This window comes from Nuphar pumila, chromosome 17 (genome assembly GCF_984573655.1).
Source record: "Nuphar pumila chromosome 17, dmNupPumi1.hap1.1, whole genome shotgun sequence".
Lineage (NCBI taxonomy): Eukaryota > Viridiplantae > Streptophyta > Magnoliopsida > Nymphaeales > Nymphaeaceae > Nuphar > Nuphar pumila.
The window spans coordinates 71136905-71162617 of NC_143265.1; the positions used below are offsets into that span (position 1 = coordinate 71136905).

Below are 25713 nucleotides of genomic sequence, written 5' to 3' on the forward strand. Positions count from 1 at the left end.
GATGTCAGACATATTCCAGACTTGAGGTTAAATTTTCTTTTAGTAGGAAAGCTTGATGAAGAGGGCAGAAGCAGTGTTTTTAGCCAAGGACAGTGGAAACTCAGCAGCGGGTCATTGGTTCAGGCCAGAGGAAAGAGATGTTATACTCTTTACAAGATGCAAGGCAAGGTATGCAAGGGACAGTTGAATACAACTGAGGACTCTTCTATTGATTTGTGGCACAGTCGATTAGGCCACATGAGTGAGAAGGGCTTGCAGATTCTTGCTAAGAGGGATCAACTCCCAGAGTTAAAAGGTACACGTCTAAACCCGTGTGTTCATTGCTTAGCTGGTAAGCAACATAGAGTATCATTTGTTAGAAATGTCTTTCATAAAAAATCACACATTCTGGAGCGAGTTTATACTGATGTTTGTGGTCCTCTGAGAACAAAAACTGTTAATGGTTTTACTGATGTGAAAACTTTCAGTGGTGCACTTTATTTTGTTACTTTTATAGATGACTTCTCCAGAAAGGTTTGGGCATACCCTCTGAAAACCAAGGATCAGGTTCTTGATGTATTCAAGCAATTCCATGCTATGGTTGAGAGAGAAACAAGGAAACAACTGAAATGCATCAGGTCAGATAATAGTGGCGAGTACACAGGTCCATTCCATGAATATTATAAAATTCATGGAATTCGCCATGAGTTGATAGTTCCAGGTACCCCACAACACAATGCAATTGCAGAAAGGATGAATCATACAATTGTCGAAAGAATCAGGTGTATGCTTGCATAATCCAAGCTGACAAAGAAATTCTGGGGCGAGGCCTTAAGGACAACAGTTGATGTGATCAACTTGTCTCCTGCTCATGCCTTAGCAAATGATGTTGCAGATAGGGTATGGTCAGAAAATGATGTGTCTTACAAGCACCTGAGGGTATTTGGATGCAGAGCATTTGCACATATCCCCAAAGAGGAGAGGTCCAAGCTTGATGATAAGACAAGGCAATGCATTTTTCTGGGATATGATGATGTCGAATTCGGCTACAGGCTATGGGATCCAGAGAAGCAGAAGGTATTCAGATCCAAAGACGTGGTATTCTTTGAAGACCAGACACTTGAAGATATCAAGAAAGAGGAGTCAATTTAGACTTCTGCAGGTGAATCTATCCACTTAGATCCAATTACTCCTCCAGTGGCACAAGTTGAAGGAAGAACAGTGCAGGAAGATGATGCAGAGGCGGATGTTGATTTACCTGCAGGCCATGCTGAGCAGGAAGAAGTTAGAGAACAACCTCTTCCAGAACCCCAACTAAGAAGATCTTCCAGAGAGTCACAACCTTCTAGAAGGTATTCTCCACATGAGTATGTGATGCTTACTGATGCAGGTGAACCAGAGAGTTACCAGGAAGCACGAGAGTGTGAGCAGAAAGAGCAATGACTAATAGCTATGCACGATGAGATGGATGCATTGCAGAAGAACCACACTTATGATTTGGTGGAACTACCAGAAGGCAGAAAGGCCTTGAAGAACAAGTGGGTTTTCAGGTTGAAGACTCAAGAATAATGTTCTCAACCAAAGTACAAAGCTAGATTGGTTGTGAAAGGCTTTGGTCAAAAGCAAGGTATTGACTTTAAAGAGATTTTCTCTTCTGTTGTTAAAATGTCTTCTATTCGTGTTGCTCTAGGTATTGCTGCTAGCCTGGACTTGGAGATTGAGCAGCTAGATGTGAAGACTGCTTTCCTCTATGGTGATTTAGAGGAGGAGATATACATGGAGCAACCAGAAGGCTTTAAAGTCAAAGGTAAAGAAAATCTTGTATGCAGGTTGAAAAAGAGTTTGTATGGGTTGAAGCAAGCTCCAAGACAGTGGTACAAGAATTTTGATTCATTTATGGCTGAAAATGGATACAATAGATTGGCTGCAGATCATTGTGTCTAAATAAAATGGTTCGGTGAGAATTTTATTATTCTCTTGTTATATGTTGATGATATGCTTATCCTTGGAAAATATATGTCTATAATTGACAGGCTTAAGAAGGAACTGAGTAAGACCTTTGCAATGAAGGACATGGGGCCAACAAAGGAAATATTGGGCATGCAGATCTCTCGTGATAGAAAAACCAAGAAGATATGGTTATCACAGGAGAAATACATCGAAAAGGTGTTGGATAGGTTCAGTATGAACAATGCAAAGCCAGTTGCTTCTCTTTTTGCAGGTCACTTTAAGCTGAACTCGGAGCATAGTCCATCAAGTGACGAGGAGAAGGAGAAAATGAAGAAAGTTCCTTATGCTTCAGCAGTCGGAAGCTTGATGTACGCGATGGTATGTACGAGACCAGACATTGCATATGCAGTAGGTGTTGCTAGTAGATTCCTTGCAAATCCAGGAAAAGAGCATTGGGCAACAGTAAAGTGGATCTTTAGATATCTCAAAGGGAGCTCCAAAGTTTGTTTAAGCTTTGGTGGTGGATCATCTGTCTTGACAGGTTACACAGATGCAAATATGGCTGAAAATATTGATACGAGGAAGTCCACATCTGGTTTTGTACTCACTTTTGCAGGGGGAACTGTGTCATGGGAGTCAAAATTGCAAAGGTGTATTGCTTTGTCTACTACTGAGGCAGACTACATTGCTTTTACAGAAGCTTGCAAAGAGATGTTGTGGATGAAAATATTCTTGATGAAGTTGGGTTTTGAGCAAGACAAGTACTTGGTGTACTGCGACAGTTAGAGTGCCATTCATCTCGCCAAGAATCCGAGTTTTCACTCAAAGTCAAAACATATAGATATCAGGTACCATTGGATCCGAGATGTGTTTGAGAAAAATTTGCTTCATCTTGCAAAGATCTCCACAAATGATAATGGTGCAGATATGCTGACAAAGGCCTTACCGATGGAGAAACAAAATACATGTCGACAATTGGTCGAGATGAACTTCAGTTGATTAGTTGAATTGGAGTATCCCCTTGGGCTGGAGGGGGAGATTGTTGGGTCCAGCCCTATTCTTAATTAATGGTGTGGGGAAGTGGAATAGCCACCCACTTCTCATTAATGCAGGAGAAGTTGAAGGGTCAACCTTATCCCCTCATTAATGATGTGGGGAAGCGGAATAACCACCTAACTCCCATTAATGCAGGAAGTTGAAAGGTTAAAACCCTTCAGTTTCTGGAATGAGTCTAGAAGACTCTATGCCATCTATAAATAGGGGTGCAGAGGCTGTGTGCTGGAAGAAGAAGGGTAGAGTGGCTGTGTGCAGTGTTCAAAGAGAGAAGAAGTAAGAGAGAGAGAGTAGAAAGAATAAAAGGAAGGAAGAAGGTTCGTCACCACACATTGATTCTCAGAGAGAGGTGTTGGTTGTGGTGTGGGCTTTGACTCGGGTTGTGCACCCGAGAGGTAATCTTGTATTCATTTCTTCTTGTGATTTCCTTGTTGTTATTATCTTTAGCTTTGGGCAAGCTATTGGACATTGTACTCTCTACATTGTACTCTCTACTTTCATTATAGTGGATTATTCTCTCCGTGCCCCGTGAATGTAGGTCGTGTTGACCGAACCACGTCAACCCTTGTGTTGTGATTTGATTATGCCTTTGTTAGATCCTATATTGCTTCCGTATATTTTTTGTTATCTTAATTTCTCTACACACAACACTAGCAAGAGAGGGTTATGTGATGCAATTTGAAGATATTAAGAAAAGGAGGAAGACCAATGAAGATTTGCAGGAAGGCTGTGAGAGAGGATATCAAAGGCTGTAGGGGGACTCACTTGTATCTCTAGATGGAAGAAATGGGGAATCAGGGTGTAAAGCTGACCCCATCTAGTCGGAATAAGTCTTGATGATGATAATGAAGATTTCTAAAACATAGGAAACTTTATAATGTGGCTGAGAAACATAACTTAATGTTCCAAGGTTTTTACAATGGTAATCTGGATGGACCACCAGATCTCTGCTTTTGGCTTGGGCTGGAAGTGAATTCTTATGTTGAATGATGAAGTCATTGTGTTTTTTTGGTCAAATCCATGAATGGATTGGTGTCATTATCTTTGTGTAGTATCGATGGTGTTTCTCTTGGGTGCGAATCAGTAAAGATGGATTATCATGCATCTCTCTATGGGTTTATTCTTTTTCTGTTGTTAGGTGAATTTTTGTAGTTAGCTATTTCATAAAGCATATAGAAGCGGATGGCCATTTTGTTAGGATGAATGTTGCACATTGACAATGTTTTATTTCCTAAAAGTCCTTCTCTTTACTGCATATTAATAGCTTAATTTTGATGATAAAGCGTAGTCAACGTCACTTTTGCAGTGTATTTCTTTTTTAATTTTTTCTCTCTTTTATGGGTTTCGCATTATTTTGAACAATCCTTGATGCCATAATTCTTTTGTGCTTTGAAGGGAAGTTCCTCCAGTTCTGGCTGATTTGCTGAAGGAGTACAACATTGAGAAGTTTCTTTCTGTGTTCTTGGACTCTTTAGTCCGCTACTGGTGTGTCTCATTCTATTTTAGTCACAACAATGTGTTTGTCACTTAATTGGCACTTAAAACAGATACATGTTTTTTTTGCAGTTGTGATGATGATTCTTGTCATCTTGCATTAATTGGACTAATTGAGATGGTTCCTATGGGGAATTTTGTTGTCAATATTATATCCAAGGTACTAGCTGCTTGTGCCAAGTTGTCAACAGAAACAACAAACTTAGATTCACCTGAATCAGGTATGTGGTTTTTCCAAATAGTTTCTTGTATCATCTGCATTGCCTTTTGGGAATGATCAAAAGAGAAAATCTCAATGAAAATTGGTGATGCTACAATGTTAATGATAAGTGGATACTGAGAAGGGATAAAATGAACAGAATATTACTAATATCAAGTCTGGGAGGTGCTAAGCTTGCTTTTCTATCTGGACCAAGTTGTCTCACTGCTAATGCTAGTTTAAAGATAAAGTTTGATTTTTACAACTATCAGCTAACTAGCAGCTAGGAACTAGAGGAAATGGTGAGTAGGGGAGATGTCAGTTGTGTTGGTTGCTTGGTCCCCTAAGAATAGTTTGAAATTTTAGTTTTTCTCTTTCACTCATACATGCATCATGATGGTGTTTTTACAAAATCTATAAAAGTGTTGTGTTGGTTTGGGCTATGAAAGTGTTGCTTGCTTTGGATAAGCAGTATCCAAATGAATTGAGTGGTGCTGTTCATGAGATCTTTGAGGTAGTCCTTTTTGAGTTAATGAAGGTACAAGATCTATAAAAAAAGTCATCTTTTAATCTAATGGATTTGGTTAATGTCATATTTGATGACCAGAATAAAAAAGTGCACCAGAAATGTGGTAATGCGTTTTTTGAGAGTTCAACGTTGATGTTTGTGGGGCCAAATTTGCCCTTGGAGGTATCTAATTTGAAATTATGGTTCTCACTTGAACATCCAAAGGTATCTTCCCAGTATTTGCCATTTACAAAATTGAATGTTTTGATTGTTTCTTTTGGAAATGTCCCTTCTTTTTTACCTTCGAGCTGTCACAAAAGCATTCTTTTGTCCTTTTTTCAAAACTTTTTTTCTGCTTTTTGATATTGTGTCAGTTCAATGTTTATTTGGAACTTGGTGCAGGCTGAAGTTCGTCGAGCTGCTCTGTCAGATGTAGCTAAGGCTGGTAAAGAGAAATATGAGAGTTGGAAGGTAGTTATTCATAACTGCATATGCCTTTTATTTTATGATATGCAATAAACAATTTTTTGTGGTGTGTGTGTGTGTGTGTGTGTGTGTGTGTGTGTGTGTGTGTGTGTGTGTGTGCACGTTCGTACACTTAAACCAATTTATTTTAGTACTCTTTTTTGGCCATAGTTTGACTGAGAATTGCAAAATTTCTGTAATCCTGTATGGTAGCCTGCCACATCAATACCCAACTTTGCCATTGATCATAATTGGCTCAAGCATGTTTTTCTAAACTTTTGCTCCAAGAATTGGTGATTCGGTCAGTTTCATGCTTGGTTTTGCTTGGATGATGTCCCCATTTTATCATCACCAAATGTGGTGGAGATTGACTAGAAATTGGAGAAACAATCTATTAATGTTGTAAATCAAATATACTTGATACAAGCTTATTGCAGTGTATCATATGATATTATTTTTTTAAGGGAAAGTAAAACTTTGATTATAAAATGTGCAAACAGAAGTGAAGAGATATCAAAAAGATACTATCAAAGTCAGTATAGATCAAAATAAATCTGTAACATGAACAAACAACTTATCTGAGTCTTTCATCGGTTGAGTGCTAATACTACTAGCGAAATCCATTTAATATCTGAGTCCTTCCACTTTGTTCTTTCAAAAAAGGGATATCTGCAACTGAATTCTTCCATGAATGGTCTTAACAATCTCTAGCTTAACTTCTAAAGATTCGTGCCCCACCATTTGAGGAAAATCCATGGCCTCCAAATCGCCTTACACTTTTTTTTCTACTCTTTGCCCAAGGGCCAAGGATTAACTGTTTGAAGGTCGTGAGGTACCAATCTTTCGTCCTCCATTCAGGCCATGCAAGTTTAGCATATTAGTGAAGAACGAACAAGTCGAAAGGAGCTGCCCGATCAACTCTTGTTCTGTTTCACACAAGTAGCATCTTGAAGCTAAATGAAGACATGAATTGAAATAAACAGTATTTACTTAAAAAGAATGATAGTTTTTTTTATAGCAAAGGAAGTATGGAGCTTTTGTAAAATATAGAGTAATAACATATACCTAAGTATATATATTCTTTGAGATATATCTAGGGTAATAACATATGATGTTTTAAAAATATTGCAAGATAATATCAATGTTTTAGAGCCGGCCTAAATTATTGGCAGTATATTGTGATATATTCAAAGTATCTCCTTAGTTGTCATAGGCGCTGGGCGGTGAGCCCCCAAAAAGGCCTAGGCGGTACCCAAAATAATAAAAAAATAAAAAAACATAATAAGAAACATGTATATTGTCTTCTCTTTCTTTTTTTTCTCCTCCTCGAAAAAGAAACAAATGATGTCTAAAATAAAGGCCCAGACTTTAAAAAAAGCCTAGGTAACAACCTAGGTGGCAATATAGGGCCCCACCGCCGAGACCTGGTCACCCAGGCGATGGGGCTGCGCCTAGGCGCCACCTTTGACAACTAAGTGTATCTCCGGAATTGAAAACATCATGATCATATCACAATATTTTTGGTAATTTTTTTTATATTTTAAGATGTTTTTTCTTCTTTTTTGTTTCTTTTGTATTTTAAACCCTGTTGAAGCTTGTTTTTTTATATGTTTGCAAGAAAATAATGCAAAAAATATTATTTTCTTATATTTTTTATTATTATTGATTTTTCATTTTTTTAAACTTTCGAGATTTTTTGAAGAAAAAACACTAATTGAAAAAACTCCTAGAAAAATCCTTTACAAGAAATTACCTTGAACGATATAGATGATTATGATCTAAAGCAAGGTTGTAAGCATCATATTGTTACCCGTGTTGGTCGGGCACAAAATAAAATACATATTGTATCGTAAAAAATTGTAATTTTTTAATAAAAAAATTCAAAACAAGCATGAAAATCATAAAAAAACTAGAAAGAATTCTAAAAAAAATCATAGCACGTGAAACAATGATGAATTGCATAAAATATAACCATAAAATCACATATTAAGAATTTATGTGTTTATGAGTTGCATAAGACATCATCAAACATCAACTGTCTCACAAGAACAATGCAAAATATTAAATATCTTGCAATTAAGAACATGTCATAAGACTCGTACTTTCATATTAAATAAACAAAAATATTATGACAATAGTTGCATTTGATTTTCAATCGGTTTTCACTTGTTACTTGAGTGACACATTCTCATGCCGGATCATTTGATGCCATCTTTGTTTGAAGAGTGTGAAGCCTAATTTCTACCTTGATATAAATTTTTAATTTTTGTGGATCCAACTTTGCAGTAAGTTGGCGGAGGTTTGCAGGGGGTAGCAGCCCTTGAGGCAAATTTTTTTGAAGGATAGCTTTGTACTTTTACTCATAATAAAGATTTTTTTCTTTAACCCACTTCCTTGAATGAAAAAACACTGAAAATGCACTTTTACTTTAGCAAACCGTAGAAGCCCTCTCCTTGCACACAGGCCGACCCTCAAATTGCTTAAATACCTCTCTAATGGCTTTTACACAAATGAGGGAGTCGACCCTCAAGAGGTTTTTAAAATCGAAAACTGAAAAATTATGAGTAGCTGCCCCAACGACAATCTTTTTTGGAGGGTAGCTTTGTACTTTTACTCATAATAAAGATTTTTTTACGTTAACCCACTTGAGTGAAAAAATAGTGGAAATGCACTTTTACTTTAGCAAACCACAAAAATCTCTCTCCTTTGCATACAAATCGGCCCCCAAATCACTGTCACGAGTCCTAGGGTGCGTGAATACCTCTTTAATGACTTATACACAAATGAGGGACTTGGCCCCTCAAGAGGTCTTTAAAATCCAAAAAATGAAAAATTATGGTTCAACCCCTTTTTCAGTGCGTATTGTATCGTACACTATACCCAGTATCATACAATATGGTACGAAACAGACTCATATTGTATGATACATATGATAGAGATAAAATACACACTTGTATCAAGATATGAGTGTGTATCATATCGATATTCCTCATAGTAACAATACATATCGTACGATATGGTACGATACAGACAATGTTGGTCTAAAGGTTCAAAGGCATTGTCAAACATCATTTTGTATAAAACCCTAAGTATAATACTTACATCAAGTATTAGATTCAACGTTGCAATTGATGTTATAGGACCCACCAAAACAAAAGGGGGGAGGTGCGTGGAGATTCTTGGTCCCTATTATCATAGTTCACATTTTTCTTGTGAGATATGCGTGCCATGCATAGCATATTATCTTGTGAAACTGTGATTCACCTTGGCAGGTGCTTGAGATTGTAAAATGAACAATGAACCAGAACATGGTCTAATGCAAATGTGTTTGTAAAATAAAGTGTAAATGTAACTGGAGTATTGAAAGATATAAGGTGTGTTTAGTAGGCAAAGGATTTGGTCAGCAGAATGTATTGGATTATCAACAAGTTTTAGTCATGTCTGTTCTAGATGGTATTATCTTTGCCTTTGATGCATGGTTGGGTTTTCATCAACTTGGTGTAAGAAGTGTATATGGAATAACCTGTTCAGTTCTTTGAAGGCGATTCATGTAAATTTGTGTGCAAACTCGATCTAAATTTTTTGTATGGCTTGAAACAAGCATCACGAATGTGACTTCAAGGCTTTTATGACGTGTTATGAGAGGAGCAACAATCATCATTTTTTTATCAATCAAAGCAAGGACACAATAGTTATCATACTTCCATATGTTGATGACATGATCATTATAGGAAGTTCAATGTCGTCGATAAGTGATATGCATTAAAGATTTTACATAAAGGACTTTAGAGAATTATGATATTTCCTTGGCATTAAAATTGATAGAAAGGAGATACGAATGTCTCAAGAAAAGTATGAGGACTTTACAAGTTTAACATGGCTAGTTGGAAGCTTGTCAAAGGACCAATAACTCATGGCCTCATATAGTTTAAAATTGATCCCAAAAAGCATGTAACACAATCAGTCATTGGATACTCCGATGCTGATTGGGCATGAGATCCTGATACTAAGAGATGGTTGTCAGGATATTACATACTGTTTGGAAGAAATTTCATATTGTGGATGAGTAGAAAAGGGAAAAGTGCGGCAAATATTGTAATAATAGAAGTGCATTGCACTAACCTTGGACTTGATCTTTCATAATAAATCAAAGTGCTTTCAAATAGATGAACGTTTTGCAAGGGAGAGCTTTGAGTTTGAAGCAAAACTCATTGATTCAGAATTGCAGATTGCAACATCCTCACAAGGGGATTATTGAGTGCCAGGCATCATCTCTTGAAGATAAGTTCTACATGTTTAAACACAATGTGCAACTTGAGGGCAAGGTTATTTCAGTTTTTTAAGTTATAAGAATGACAAGAGTAATTATTATTGACTGTAATTATAATGGTCAACCTTCATGGGACATAAATTGTACTCTAAGGGAAATGATGCCCTCATGATTAAAATCCTAAGTGTGGTTATGTAAAATCATTACAAATACTGGAATAGAGTTCTTCCATTCCAGAGGATTGAGGCCATTGTTGTTTTCTCTCCTCTTTCTCGCCTACTCTTCATTTCACATTTGCTATGTTGCAGGCCAGTTAGAAGGTATTTCCACCATTTTGATTTGTGCTTTTATTCCTTAACATGTCAATTACATGCACCGTTTATAAAAGGATTTTTTTAGGAAGTTTGAGATCTACTTTATGGTGGTACAAAACAAGTTCAGTTAAGTGACCATTGGATTTTCAAACCATGTGATTGACTTCCACAGTGAAAATGAAACCCTCCTTTCAAACATGTTCTCAGTGCCCATTTGTTTCAACATAAAAAAGAGTAGCCGAAAAGTTCTTCTCATATGATAGTAAGATCATATGAAAAGATTTTCATGCAAAAGTAAAATTTGATGTTTGCTTCATATGTGAAGAAACTGTCAACTTGGTTCCCGCTAAAAAGTACCTTTTGTCAATTGTGATGACATCCACTGTGGGGAAGATACATGAGAAATCAAATTTTCTAAGAAATTGGTGGTCAACATAAAAGTTGAATCCTGCTGTCTGAGCCTCACAATTTTCTCAAGATGGCTTCACGTGAGAAAGATAGCCATTTTCATATGGAAATGACCCATTTTCTCATGTTTTACTGTGAAGCAAAGAGGCACTTGCTGCCTAATGATAGAATGATATTGTTATTCTACTTGGATAACATTATAATCCTTTTCCTTTATATTGTTTAATCTAACAAAGTCATCCTGTGTTCTTCTAGTCCAAAGTCATGTTCTTGAATAACTTTGCTGCCTCTTGAAGATTAGTGCTTGTAGTCACTAAGATAGGCTTTAGGGTTCTTGATTAACTGGCTGCAAGCAGCTGGGTGAAGTTTTTAGTCTTTTTAGTGCATCTTTTCTTCCAGTAACAGCAAATTCCATAGACAAAATGGGCCTCTTTTAGATTATTTGTTTTTTGTAGGTGTGTTCCTGCAACTAGCTTGCTCAAGTGTTCCAGGGATTTTACAAGTTGTGTCATGCATTATGGGCTAAGTTACAAAGAATATACAATTGTGCATGGGTGTGTGCTCACGCGCGTAAGCATGTGTTTATGTCAAGGTTGCCTGACTAGAAAGTGGAAGCAGGTAACAATACGGGAAGTGGAAGCGAAAAGTGATGCTTTTTAAAATGTATAGGAAGCGAGAAGCGAGAAAAAAAACAATATAAGAATTGAATGAGAATCAAAATGGAACACAAATAAAAACTAAAATAAAAATAACTATTCTTAAATTTCATGATTTTTTACTGTAAAATTAATTTTTTAACAAAATCTAAAAATGATGATTGCCAATTTAGAGAAAGCACATGGAAGTGAGTGAGAAGTGCGGGAGGAAACACAAAAAATATGAAAAGTAGTGTGAGAAAACATATAAGAAGAATGGATGAATAGTGTGAATAACATAAGAGAAGTGTGGGTGAATCAAGATTCCTATCAAATTTCGGAAGCGAGGAGTATCGCACTTCCAAAGTGAGTTTCCAGGAAGTGGGCTTCCCACTTATGTAAGAAGCTTCCAGTAACTCTGGTTTATATGCGTGTATGCATTCTTCTGACAGTATGCAGATTGACAGTTAAATAGATATACATGCAAATGGTTACATAGGTAGACACTTTTGGAGTGAAAATGTGTGGAAAGAGGGGGTATACATTGCATGTTCTGCTACAACATGTAGTGAATTTCTCTGTTCACATTGTTTGATGACGAGGAAGCCTCATTGAAGCGAGGAAAACTCTGGGTGGGGCCCCATGACCACGTGCTTTATGTGGCCCACCTCTGAAAGCTACGGACACACCTGTGTGCCAGTGGGGTTTGATCCGGTGTCTTCATCTCAGCACCCTCACAACCACCCACTGGCCATGAGGGTGACCCCATGATGTTGAATTTCTGTTCACATTTAACCTGAATTTTACATGTGCATGTTTTTGCATTGACAACCGTATTTACTTATGGCCAGTTTAATCAGATTACTTTTTAACTGTTTTTTTTAATGCTTTATGTGTATCGGGTCAGTAGCCTCACTATACTCAAACATCTTGATCTTGTTGTTGCTCAAAATCACATTGGGGTTAAATCTCTCAATACATCCAAAAAACCAAAGCTACAAAAACATCAAGGACTTGACGTGTTTACCAATGAGGGAGGGATACTACACTTTCTGTTCTCTCTGCTTGATGTTTTGTTATTAAAGAAAGTTTTGGAAAGCAGGTTGGTTTATAATATTAAATTCCTGGAAAGCATTATTTGACATTGAGGTAGTCATGTTCTCGTGTTTTTTGTCTTTCATAAATTGGAAACTGAAACTTTGAATATTTATTTTTGTAAGCCTGCTCTTATTGAAGCTCTTATTAAGCTTCTCTACAAGACTTTGGATAGTGAATGGATTTCTGGACTTGCTCCAATGGATGTTTCCCCATCAACGAAGGACTTAATACATTACCTTCAACAAGCAATTTTATTTGTTCTAGAGGACACTGCTGCTTCTTTGCTTTCCAACCGTCATTTAGAGGTGATGGTGTTATTCCTGAATTTGAAATTTAGATTCAGTTTAAATACTCTCTGCAATAATTTCCTTTTTGCTTTTTAATTTGATGTATTTATTTGATAGTCGATAGACATTCATGTCTGTGCTGTTTCCTTTTTACTCTTTGTTAACCAGAAATCCATTCCAATGAAAGTAAACATGGATCTGTTAATTCAATTCATGCATCACGTGGAGGATTATACGGCTTGCAATCAAGTATTTTCATTGATAACATCTCTCACAAAGTTGGACGCCAGTCAGGTCTTGGATCATATAATTGACATATGTCTGGTAGCTGGTGAATCTACTATTAGGCAGGTTGGTTATTTCTTCATTCAAACCTGAGTTTGATTGTTTCTCTCTTATCCTATTTTTCATAAGAAGTTTGTTTGCGTTCTGTTAACTGGTTTTATGCTATTCCATGCCTTCTTTTTTCAACATGTTATGAAACTAAGAATGTTCATGGTTATTATAATTTTCAAGCAATGCATTTTGGCTGAATTTTTTGGATTTTAGTTTATTTAAGACATGATGATCACCATTGCAATTAGAAATTGATGCTTCTGCTCCATGGATTGATGGGTAGTGGAAATTAAATGCCTTTTTCTTTGGGATTCATTATAGTTGTCTTTTCTTTTGCATGTTGAAGGATGGTCGTCATTCTCAACATGTTTTTGAGAACCTGATTTGCACTCTGGTTCCTTGCTGGCTATCTAGTTTGCGCAGTGCAGAGAAGCTTCTTCAGGTAAGGGCATGTCTTCAGTGTGTTGTTATGTGCGTAGGAATTTTTTTTTGAAATTGTTTTTGTGCATGTTGGTCTACATTTAGCATTGATATGGATTTGGGTGTATAGATTTTCATTGAAGTGCTGCCCCGAGTGTCTGAGAGTCGAAGAATCACTCTCATAACTTGCCTATTGAGGTAATTATGCTCACTAATGTTCAACATGTTGCTTAAGTGGTTTAGGTGATCAATTTTTTACTGGCTTAACGGCCCTTTTGCTGCAGAGCATTGGGTGAAAGCGATAGTCTGGGTTTGCTGCTTGTTCTTCTCTTTCAGACATTGGTCCAGAGGACGAGCAAATCTTTTCCTGCACATAATGCGTCCAGTCCAATTATGGTAGAATCAGAATGGGAGTATCTTTTTGCTAGTGTGCAATATCCATGCACAACATGGCTTCTATCCTTTATCAACTTTTTAGATGAGATGGGAATAGGTGATTCCAGCCTTCAGAAAGCAACTGAATTACAAATTGCCATGAGATTCATCCTTTACAAATTGGAAGATTCAGAACTGATGTTCAGACTAGAAGCTGGCCATGATATTGATAACCTTCAGGTAATAGTTCTGAATGTTTTGACTATTATGTCAGCTCTCCATCGTTATAGTTTTTCTGTCCTATTGGCCGTATGTGCTCTCCAATGTGGGTTTTCCCTTTGCAATCCATATTGGAAATATGCTCCCTCATTCACCTATAAATCATTAAGTGCTTGATGAGCTTAAAAAGAAAAAAAAATTGTAATCTCCATCAAGGAAAGCAAAATTATTTCATAATTTGCAGTGTGTTTTTGCTCCTTGGACAGGGTATACTTTGCAATTATTATACATATCATTATTCCCTCTCCATTCAGCAATAAACCATTAAACACATGGTGAGTTTAGAAGGAAAAAACATCAACTATGATCTCCATCGAGATTTGAGGACAATAAAGCACTTCATAAGTTGCACAATCTTGCTCGTTGTGCAAGATTGTACTTTGCAACATTTACTTATACCGTTCTTTCATGAGCACAAGACTGTAATCATAGAAAGTTTGTTAGTTATCATTTTCCATTTTCAGACCATGTCATCATCTTTTCATTTTGTTCTTTTGAAATGAAATTGATCATTTCAGCTGTAAGATCTTTCTTGATTGCTGACTTCTGGAGAATTCCGTACCTTGTTTGTTTTCTTATTTTGGTTCTTGAAAACAGCTATGTGCTTAATCCTATTAGGCTGTGACGATAGTCACAAATATCAGTTTTGGCTATATCTCAGCAAGGCAAATCTTGCAATAATATAAATTTGTTTGATAAATCTTGGGTAAACCTTCACACTTAATTTAAAAAATATATATAAAAATAGAATAAATAAGAAAGAAAATAATTGGTTTAGATAATAAAATACACATGTATAGAATATAACAAAATAAATAAGTAAAAAATATAAAAGAAAGAAGAAAAAACATATTTAAGATATAGAAAAGAAAAGTGAAGGTAACTAAAAATATATTAATATTATCACAACAGTATCACTATAAAATTATTTTTGAAAATATCATGATGTTTTACCTCTTAAGTCGTTTTCTCCGAAAAAGCATTTATAAAGCCTATATTTTCATTTCATTGACAATATATGACTATGGCTATAACTCAAAGTGCCAGTAGATCCTGAAGCATGTGGTTCAGTAGGTCAAGAAGTGCCTCCTACCATCTACTATAATAGTGAACCACCATAAGTTATAGTGGTAGTATGGTACACACCTATGTCACATGGATACGGCTGCAGATACAGGGATTCAACCATTTTTGTGAGGTTTCCATTATGATTTGTATGTAAAAGTATATAGAACAACAATCAAAACAGAGTATCCGTGTGACATGTTTACTGTGTTCTAACTCAAAAAGCAAAAACTAACCTTTGAACCATGTTTACTGTAATCTGTTTACTATTTTATGTGTTAAAGTTAACTCCAACATGATGTTTTGGACCATTTTTAAATCATCCTTTTACTGTCACTTTCTTTACATACATATACATTGCATATATAATGTTTATGTTGGCGAATCCTGTAAAACAAACACTGACAGGAAGCATACCTGAATTCGCCATAGTGCGTGTAGGAAATTCGGCGTTCTCCTCAGCCGGTCGACGCCCACAATGAGCCCAAGCCTTATGTCGACGGTGAGCAGGACCTTTTCCGCTGTATCCGAATGCAGAATTGTTTTGGCAGGGTAAATGCTATGAATGTCTCATCATCCTCATAGCCTCTAACCTTTTATGTAATGGGAGATTAGGCAGTTACGTGAATGTGGTTTTCTCTACATTCATGTAACTCCCACCCACTATCCCCATTACGTGGCCACTAACGTGACCCACTAATGGGTGTCAAACAGGGTCACACTTGTGAGTTGGACCCATAACCGATAATGTCCAACATTCTCCCACTTGACCCATTGACACCAAAAGTGTACTAAATCGAGGTGTATATCGTTATCTCAATTTAATTCTTTATGTGGGTTCACATGCCACCCTTTATCACAAGGATGAATCGTATGAGTCATGGATATGAACACCTCTTTATGAAATGTCATATTTCCATGTACTACGCTACAATTCACCTTCAGTGCTTAGGCATGTAAAAAATTACCTTTATGAATAGGTTGGTCTCTCACCTATTCTATTGGTCATTTAATATTGTTATTCTGCTATTCTTTCTAACCCATATGAGAGATTATTTATACAAAATGAACAATAACACAAAACCTTAGAGAATCAAAACATAAACACAAATGTGATCACATAATGTATTGTCATACATCAGAAGGAATAAAAAAGACCCATCCCCTTTACATGTTGGGAATACAATCCCGGTGCTAGCCCTTTAGTAAGGAGATCCGCAGTCATTTCCTTCGTCCCAATTGTATCAATACATACCAGATGATTCTCAGTCCTTTCTTTAACAATAAAATATTTTAACTCCATGTGTCGACATGATGTTGAACTCTTGTTGTTATTTGAAAAGGACATGACAACTTCATTATCACAAAAGATCTTTATTGTGTTTTCCCTGTGTATTCTGTTTGTATTATGTTTTGTAATTTTAATAAATGAACAAAAATAGACTCGGTCAAAGTTGGTCGAGTCCAAAATGTGGATAGACTCGGCCCCAGTGTGTTGACCGAGTCCGACACTTCGTTGACCATGTCCGAAGCTGCACCTATGTCGGGTACGGGCGACGCCGATGCGTCGACCTTTTAGTCGAGCCTGTGTGACTTAGACTAGAGACCATTTACCCATCGGCTAAGGCGGACTTGGACTCTACTTTGGCTTCAAAGTTTGAGGATCCTAATAGGGCTGTAGCATCTAGTGACTAGTGAGGAAGCTCGCAGAGCTCTTTTTAATCGAGAGTTGTGCCTCTCATGAGAGGCTTGACTGATTGCTCACCCTTTGTGTTTCTTATGTATTTGTAATTCATCATTTCATTCTTATTGATATTTCTAATGCTTATCAAACTTGTACTTTTATTGGGCTTTAGCCGAAAGAATCACATAATTCAAGGATTGCATGAACTTTGTATTATTTTCTTCTGATAGGCAAAGGAAAGTTTTAAGATGTTCATGTACTTGCAAATTTATATAAATAAAAGACGTAAAAATTATTATACATGAGCTGTGCTATTATTTTACATAATTGTACTGTCCTGTTGATGTGTAGGCTTGCAGTTTATAATTTACATTACTTTTCTTTTTTTCCACAAATACATTTAGTGTGGTGCTGGTTTCTATTATAATGTATTATGCTGCAGGGAGTGTTCAGTTCACTCATGGAGCATGTGGTTTTGCTCTCGCAAACTTCGGAGTTCAGAATGAAGCAACTAAGGGTTCCTACATCATTTAGAAAAGGATTGAGGGAACCTGCTCATTTTCTTTTGAAGGCCCTTATAAAGCGTATGGTTCCTTCGGCATTTTTTGTGGGCATCACAACGTTCTTGCGGCATGCAGAAGGAAATGTAAGAAAGAAGGTAAGCCGTCTAAGATTGTTTTCCCTTTGTTTTGTTGTTTAAGAATTTTATGATGCAGTCGTACATATTTATTTCTGCATCTTTATCTTTATGGATTTTCATTTGTATCCAGGCTCTTGGTTTGTTGTGTGAATATCTGAAAGGTGATGATATGGCTTTGAAGAAGCTTAAGATGCAAAAGCAAGCAAGTAAATATTTTAATACTTCTGATCCCAAAATGAACGAATATTTTGATAAGATGAGTCAATAAGTTATTCAGTTGGTGGATGGTCCAAATGATATTTCGGTTAAGCTGGCAATTGTTTCAGCAGTAGAAGTTCTGGCTGAGAAGCATCCATGTAGTGCTTCCACTTTATTGTCTTGCCTTACCTCTGTGTCAAAGCTGTTTGATTCCGAAAACATGGCTCTCTCTACTGCCTGTCTAAGAAGCACAGGTGCTCTGATCAACACGCTTGGTGTTGGTGCATTACCATTGCTTCCTGCAGTTGTGGAACAAGTGCTAAAAAGAGCTCATGACATTCTTGCACATGCGGTTGACACACTCAGAGGGAGCAATACTTGGCCTCTGAGTGAAACTTCTTACAGAGGTTCTCTTCTTTTATCTGTTCTTATGACATTGGAGGCACTTGTGGACAGACTCGGTGATATTTTGAATCCATATCTTGAGGATATAGTTCAACTATTAGTGCTAAATCAAGAGTTCATATCTGAGTCAGGCCATAAGATAAAGCTAAAAGCTTCTACAGTCCGGAGCCTTCTCTCTGAAAAGATCTCTGTATGCCAAGAACCTTTCTTCCCATCTGTTTTTTGTATCTTTCCTATATACTGTGTTTTCTTGTGGCAAATGTGCTACAAATCACCAGTTATCTTAAATATGTTTCATGTTTTCCAGGTTCGTCTGATTCTTGTGCCATTGTTGAAAATATATCCTATGGCTGTCAAGTGTGGGGAGCTTAGTTTGTCAATAGCTTTTGAGATGATTTCTTCTGTAATCAGTAAAATGGACAGAGCATCTGTGGGTTCTTACCATGCAAAAATATTTGAGCAATGCTTGGTAGCACTTGATCTTCGTCGCCAATGTCCTGTATCCATAAAAAATATTAACATGGTGGAAGAAAGTGTTAGCAATGCGATGGTAATTTTGACTATGAAACTTACCGAGGGTCTGTTTAAGCCTCTCTTTAGTAAGAGCCTGGAGTGGGCAGATTCTGAATTGGATGAAGTTCATACTACTAGAACAAAAAATATAGATCGGAATATTGCCTTCTACAAGTTGGTGAATAAACTTGCTGAACGACACAGGTGAGCTGCTCTTGATGTGGTGTTTTTCCAATCTTGCTTTCTGCAAAATGAGTCTCCATCTCCAGCGACTTTGGCCAACCTACAATTGGTCCAGATCACTGGTTTTTAATAACAAAATTTTCTCGTTCACTTCTAATCATCAGAGAAAATGCTCCATGTTTAGATGAAGCAAGTAGCATGTGTTAGGTTCATATTTGATCTGCCTTGAGGTTGTGTGCCTTAGCTGATATGCTTAGTCAAGCTGAATTTTAGGATTTGTCTAGTCTTTTGAGTCAATTTTACTGCATTTTAGAGCTGTAAGCTTTCACGATGCATCAGATGGTGGTATATTCTGCTGCCTAAATGCTGGTTTTTGGTGTGCCTTCTGATGGTTACTGCAGATCTCTTTTTGTGCCCTACTTCAAGTATTTGACTGAGAGTTGCATATACCATCTAACCGACGTTGAGGGGCAGTGCTCCATTTCAGCAACCCGAAATCGAAAGAAGGCTAAACTCAGAGACTCTGATCAAAATATGGGGGAGAAGCAGCCACTTTCAGCTAGCCAGTGGCATCTAAGGGCTTTGGTTGTCTCATCCTTGTATAAATGTTTCCTTTATGATACAGGCAACCTAAAATTTCTGGACTCTTCCAATTTTCAGGCAAGTGCCTCGATGGTTATGTTCTGCACATTCTAAACTTGAAAACATGAATTTTGTCTCTGTTACCTGTAGCAGTACTGCCATGTGCCAACAGTATTGGAGCTTTCCATCTGATCATACTTTCTTTTAAATCTCATTCTGGTCCTTTTGAAGCCTATAGTTTCTCAACTTGTGGTAGTCCCACCAGCATTGTTGGACCAGACTGCAGTAATACCTGCTGTTGAAGAAGTCGATGATCTATTGGTTTCCTGCCTAGGGCAAATGGCCATGACAGCTGGAACAGACCTCTTATGGAAACCCCTCAATCATGAAGTGAGTGCTTTACTGTTTTGTGGTTAAAAGCTCACATACATACACTTCTCATTTGTGCAAATGCTTGTATATGTCATGCAACTGTGGATATGTAGAGAAAAATTTCAGGTGAAGAATGATTGTGTGTTTTCAGCGTGATAACATCATCAGTAGTTGGACATGAACAAAAGTATTAGATTGAAAACAACAACATTGCAAATTTGTAATTGATGTTTTGAAATGCTCGTCTGTCATAACCTTCTGCATAATGTTCACTTTAATCCTGTCTTTTCTTTCCTTAGTCCTTGTGCAAACAAAAGTTTCTTCACTGCAAAAGTTAGCCCAATGCAAAGCCCCTTCTTAAACCCATCCAAGATGGTGCATAAATGCCCTTGTGTCACATTAATGAATTTGTTTCTCAGGTCTTGATGCAAACACGGAACAAGAAGATCCGACCACGAATTCTTCCCAACTTTCTCAGGTCATTAATTTTCCAAGATGGTGCATAAATGCCCTTGTGTCAGAATAATGAATTTGGAAAGGGAGAAGTCAATTAATGCACCCTTATTGTTGAAAGCACCATGAGACTGGATGACAGAGTGGCTGTCACTGATGCATTTGAAAATCACCACCTCTCCATGGTGGTAATTATTTTATTTTATTTTTTGTGAATGAGATAAGAATTTTTTTTTAAGAGTTCAGCGATCGCCAAGTGGTTTCGTCATGATAACAAAGAATTTACTAAAGGAAAATGCATTAACCAAGTCATTCAGCAACCAATATAGCTAGGCTAAGGGAAGGACCCAAAAGTCGGGCTTCAATCCAACAAATATTTTTTGTGCGTCCAAACTGCTCTGGCCAAGTGAAAAATATCCTATTGAATAGCAAACAGAGCTCGATTGAAGTCATGTTTTGCCATTGAACAATCTGTTATTTCTTTCCTTCCAAACCTGCCACCAAGCCGATAGACACCACCATTTCCATATCATCCTCCATTTCTTGGAGAATTTCAGAAAGTTAGATCCCAGGATGAGTTTCCTGAATTAAACAGTCTGAAAGAAGGGGCATGACGCAGTGGCGGAGCCAGAAGTTTTTCCTTGGGTGGGCAGACTTGGGGTCTCGGGGACAATGCTATGGTCTTGAAGGACGATCCTGTAAAGAGTATGCACAAGTAGCAATGACTGTGGAATTAAATGTATGAAATTCTCAAACTATTTAACATGACTAGGGACTGGTTTAAGTACTGATTTATGGAACAAAACAATTCCTAAAAGATGCCTAAACGCCGTTTAAAATGTGCGAACACTGTAGGAACTCGACCCTTAGAAAAAGACAATGGGTGGCCAAAAAATCTGAACCAAACTGGTTCAGCTGAGTCAGTGAGCCATTTCACCAAACAGTTGGTGTGTGTCCCACACCCATACTACTAACAGCGCTTTTGGCTTAAAATCCAAGACGAAAAAAAGCGTGAAACACAAACCCTGTCCTAAATTAAATTACTAACAATTCAAGCAAGCAAAAATAAAAATCAGATTTAACTCAAAAACTACATATACCAGTTGGAGTTGGTTAACACAGATAAATAGGAATAGCTAACTGCCCAACAAACAGTATTCAAATTGAATTGAATAGCGTCAAGTAGATAGGAAGATTAACAACTAAATGCAAACAAAATAACCCACTGAAAATACTCATTCAGATGGGATGTTGGGACGTTTCACCCACTGGCGGAGCCAGGGGTGGGCATGGCTGGGCGTCGTGTTGGCAGTCGTCGCCGGCAGGTCTTTCGGTCGGCGACATGGGCAACATGGGTCGTCTGATGCTTTGCGGTTTCTGAAAAACTGAAGGCTTCGATTTCTCAGAAACCGCAAACAGGGTTATCGTGTTTGCCGATCGACAAGAAAAGCAAGAGAGAGGGGGTAGAGACTAGGGAGGTTACCTGAGACAGTGCGACGGCCGGCTGCTAGCGATGGTTGCCGGAGATTGACGAAGGTTCGACTGGCTGCGACACCGGTGCCTCGCGTCGCCGGAGATTGTAGCAGAGAGGGAGAAGCTCGGAGGGGGGCACCGCCACCGCGGGTTCACCGAAAGGAGGCCGGCGACACTGCAGAGCACAGGGGTTGCCGGCGAATGGGGTTGCCGCCTTGCCTGTGACAGAAGGGGAACGCCGAAACGGAGGGGCAGAGCACGGACGATAAAGGAAAACTGGCGAGGGTTTTACCCCTCGCCCCTTTTGGCAGGCTCTAGACTCATCGAGAACCCGGGTCCGGTCGACTCGGTTTCACAAGTCCCGGTTCGATTCAGTTTTCCGAGTCATGAGTCGACTCGGTTTCAAATTTTAGGGTGGGCGGCCGCCCACCCATGCCCACCCCTGGCTCCGCCACTGGCATGACGAAAACACATGCTCAGCAGATTCTAAATATTGGTCGTTGATTTAAGGATTTGGAGGTGCCACTTCCTATTCCAACACCCATAAATGTCATTTCTCCCAAACAATATATGAAGCTATGGATTTCATACTTCCACTCGGATGGTGCTACGATGGTAGTCTCCCAAACAGAACTTAAAAGGCCACAAAACCTCTTGTTCCAACAAGTCCAGAAAAAAAAAAAAGTGAATTCTTAGCTATGATATTACCAGTTGACAATACAGTAACTACTTTTTTCTACCCTGCTTCAGAGTCGAGCAATCATCTTCGAGAGAACTAAAAGAATTAAAACAGAAAATCCAACCGAGTATCTCGTTGTGGTTTATATCGAGTAATAGTGGATTTTACCAGTGCTCTATTTGGCCCAAACAGGTGGGGGGAGTGCAGAATATTATAGGGTTGGTAGCACCAAGAAGTGTTAGCCCCTTGAAAGAATTCGATTGGAGTATCTGGCCGAAACAGGTGATAATAATGCAGAATATTAATGCGTCACTAGTGCCGAGAAATGTTAGCCCTTTTCCTAGAGGGAATTCAATTCAGACTCGATGATTGTCAAGATGGAAAAGCCCTAGTAGAACCCATTTTGGTCTCTTCCTTTTTAGGGTTTCAAGAGGTCCAACGACGCTCCCTATGAGCTCATATACTTGGTCCAGACATACACAGTCGAGACTGTTTGGTTTCTACTTCTATTCTCTTTTTACTATTTTTTTTTTTCATTTTGCTATTGTACATACTGTTCTTCATCAGCCGAGCTTGCACTGTCCTTCATCAATGTGTCAGCTCAATGTAACTATGCCAATTGCCCAGTTGAATCATTTTTTTTTTTTATGTTCATGAGATTTAACCCACGTTTGACATCGGAAGAAAATACCACTCGGTAAAGAAATAATGAAAGCCAACATATATCACAATATCGTCATATTGTTGCCCTCTTAATCGTCTAATGTTGTATCTGTTTGTTGCCTACGAAGAAAAAAAAAAGGTGTTTGTGGGGTTCCATATATAGAGCATGCGGTTGGGTAATAAGAACAAAAGCTAGGAATCTAATCTACACATTCAACAAAATGATAATAAGTTTTTTTTGTGGAAAGAAGACGCTTGCACGTACAACAAAACAAACGTGAAAATAAAACTTGGTTTTCAACTGAAAACTAGGTTTACACCCAAAATCCAGGTTGAAAACCTGGTTTTGGGTGTCATCCAAACGAAGCCACAGTGATTAACCGAGGTCCTATTAGCCAGAGCTTGAGCTTCTCATAGTAGTAACCATTGTAGTCTGTTTAATTTGACACAAGAGGAAGAAGTATCTTTTTTTTTTTTATGTTAAAGAAAGTTTAATCTTAATGAACTTACCTCATATGATAAAAAAACAGATATTCTTTTTTATCACTTTATGGACGTGAAAATCAGAGGCTGCAATCCTGAAAAGCACATGATCAGGCTACAAGTAGAGTATGGGTAATTTTGGTCTAACTTGAGACGCCAAATTAATGAATTGTCCTGCCGGAATTCTTGCCGTAAAAAGGATGATAATGGAGGAAATTGGGTACACTACCACTAGAGAATTGACAATTATGCTAAAAGCAAATGAATTGAACAAACATTTAAGTGGAGGCCACACAGGAGATAGCATCACAAATTAGACTACTGGGTCAAATCAATGTTCCTCCCAGTGTTAAATGAGCGTGGAATTCAACATCCCATTATAGCCTTTCTAGAACTCTTAAAATTCCTTGTTACTTGGTTGGACATGAGACTAACAATACTAGACTTTAGTTAAAGGCAAAAGGATGTTGCATCAACTAGTACATGCAAAGACTAACGGTACTAGCTTTACCGTTTAGACACCCCTTGCGTGCCTAACGGACCTACTTTGAAGTTTCAATCACTAGTGGGTCCATAATGAATATGGTGAGCTTTTCTCACTTTAGCAGATTACAATGGGATAACATAAAAAAAAACTGAAAATGATCGTACTATGCCTATAATGTAACACAATTTCCTAAAAGTCTTACAATTTTTTATATTTTCTTGATGTCTAAATCCGTAAATATCCAACATCGTTAAGACCCTTTTACCCTTCACAACTGCGAATTGATGACTTATTGCGATAAAATTGTATCACCGGTCGACTAGTGCAAACTCCCACTTAAATCCAAAATTATATTTTTTTATGTAGACCTCACAAACTCACATAAATTTATTTGTGAATTTTTGGTGAAAATAAAACTACCAAAATCACAAGTATCCTACTTTTTTTCATATACTTCACGATTTCGCATAAATATATGTGTGAAATGCTAGAAACCACTAAATTCACAAATATCTTACGAATTCACATTTACTTTACGATCTTGCATAATGGTATTTGTGAATCTCCCTATATCGCAAATATTGTACTTAAATATTTGAGAATTTATGACAAATATATTATATTTCTTATTTTTTGCAAATTTTTTCAATCATATATGAATCTGCAATGGTCCCCAACATGCTTATTTTTGCATAATCTAGGGTTCTTTTTTGTCCCCAACCTGCTTCCCTTCGACATCTATTTCCGATAACTATTTCTGACAACTATTCATATGTGTCACTTCATCGCTGTTGAATCATCGACGACATGTTTTTCCAGTAAGCACATTGTTCTCTTTTGTTTAACGACTGAATCAAACGATGTTCCCTTTATTTTTTTTTGAAATATTTTTTAGAATTTTTCATCGACGATGACTTGTTTGATTAGGAGAGTTATTTATCCTCGCAAATAGTTTGATTGTGTTTTGCAATGCTTTTTCAATATTCCCTATCTTGTTATTATAGGAAATTTTAAATCTATTTATGAATATAATATGGCCAATAAGAAGACTGTGTCAAAGGGGTCCACACCCACATCATTTTCTAGTACTATAGCACAATAACAAAAGCCAATGAAGAACTATAAACTAGGTCATTCTGATAATTTGCAAGCATGGCTTAATGTGCAGAAGTGGGTAGAGAGGGATCCACTTCCAAAGCAAAAAATGTAGGTGTTCGATGTTTTCACAAAAAATGCAACCTCAAAAACCACATAACTGTGCACTCAAACAACAACAAAAACCTTCATTGCTATACAAAGAACATTTACAAATTTAAAAGTAGCCCATATCTAAGGCAATATGTGCGAAAAAAGTTGAACAGTTTGTGGGCATATTTTTGTCTCCCATCCTATAAGCATCTAAAGAGGGGGAGGGTGACTCATTGGATTGCAATGAAGTAGTTGCTAACCTTAATGCCCAGATAAATGAAGGTGGAGTTATGGTCACCTGCAGTGGCAATGGTGAAAGGGCGGAGGAGATACCTGACCAAGGGGCTCCTGAAGAAGTGGATGTAAGTGAGGGTCATCTAACTAGATCGGATGTGAACCCTGTTCAGGAGTTTGATGTTGCTCTCCATGCAGAGAAAAAAGTGTAAGTTAAGAGGTCGCAACAGAGATGAAGGTCTAGTGCTCGTGGACAAGTATTTTGTTCATTTGTTTTTTGTGTAATAATCAATTCCAATTTTATATTCAATTATTTATTAAATTATTGTATATATATTCAA

At 37.5% G+C, this 25713-nt stretch overlaps 1 protein-coding gene across 1 annotated transcript; it reads left to right on the top strand.

Moving 5' to 3' along the window:
• Positions 1–1034: 1034 nt before the first annotated feature.
• Positions 1035–25584, top strand: LOC149812169 (uncharacterized protein At3g06530-like). Its single transcript, XM_089992994.1, has 19 exons — positions 1035–1056; positions 1178–1331; positions 4378–4467; positions 4549–4697; positions 5125–5189; positions 5283–5366; positions 5586–5654; positions 12496–12678; positions 12829–13011; positions 13343–13438; positions 13547–13614; positions 13701–14031; positions 17262–17477; positions 17590–17665; positions 17786–18252; positions 18370–18779; positions 19160–19418; positions 19572–19730; positions 25411–25584. The coding sequence occupies exons 1-19, from the start codon at positions 1035–1037 to the stop codon at positions 25582–25584; spliced, it is 3255 nt and encodes a 1084-aa protein (XP_089849120.1).
• Positions 25585–25713: the final 129 nt, after the last annotated feature.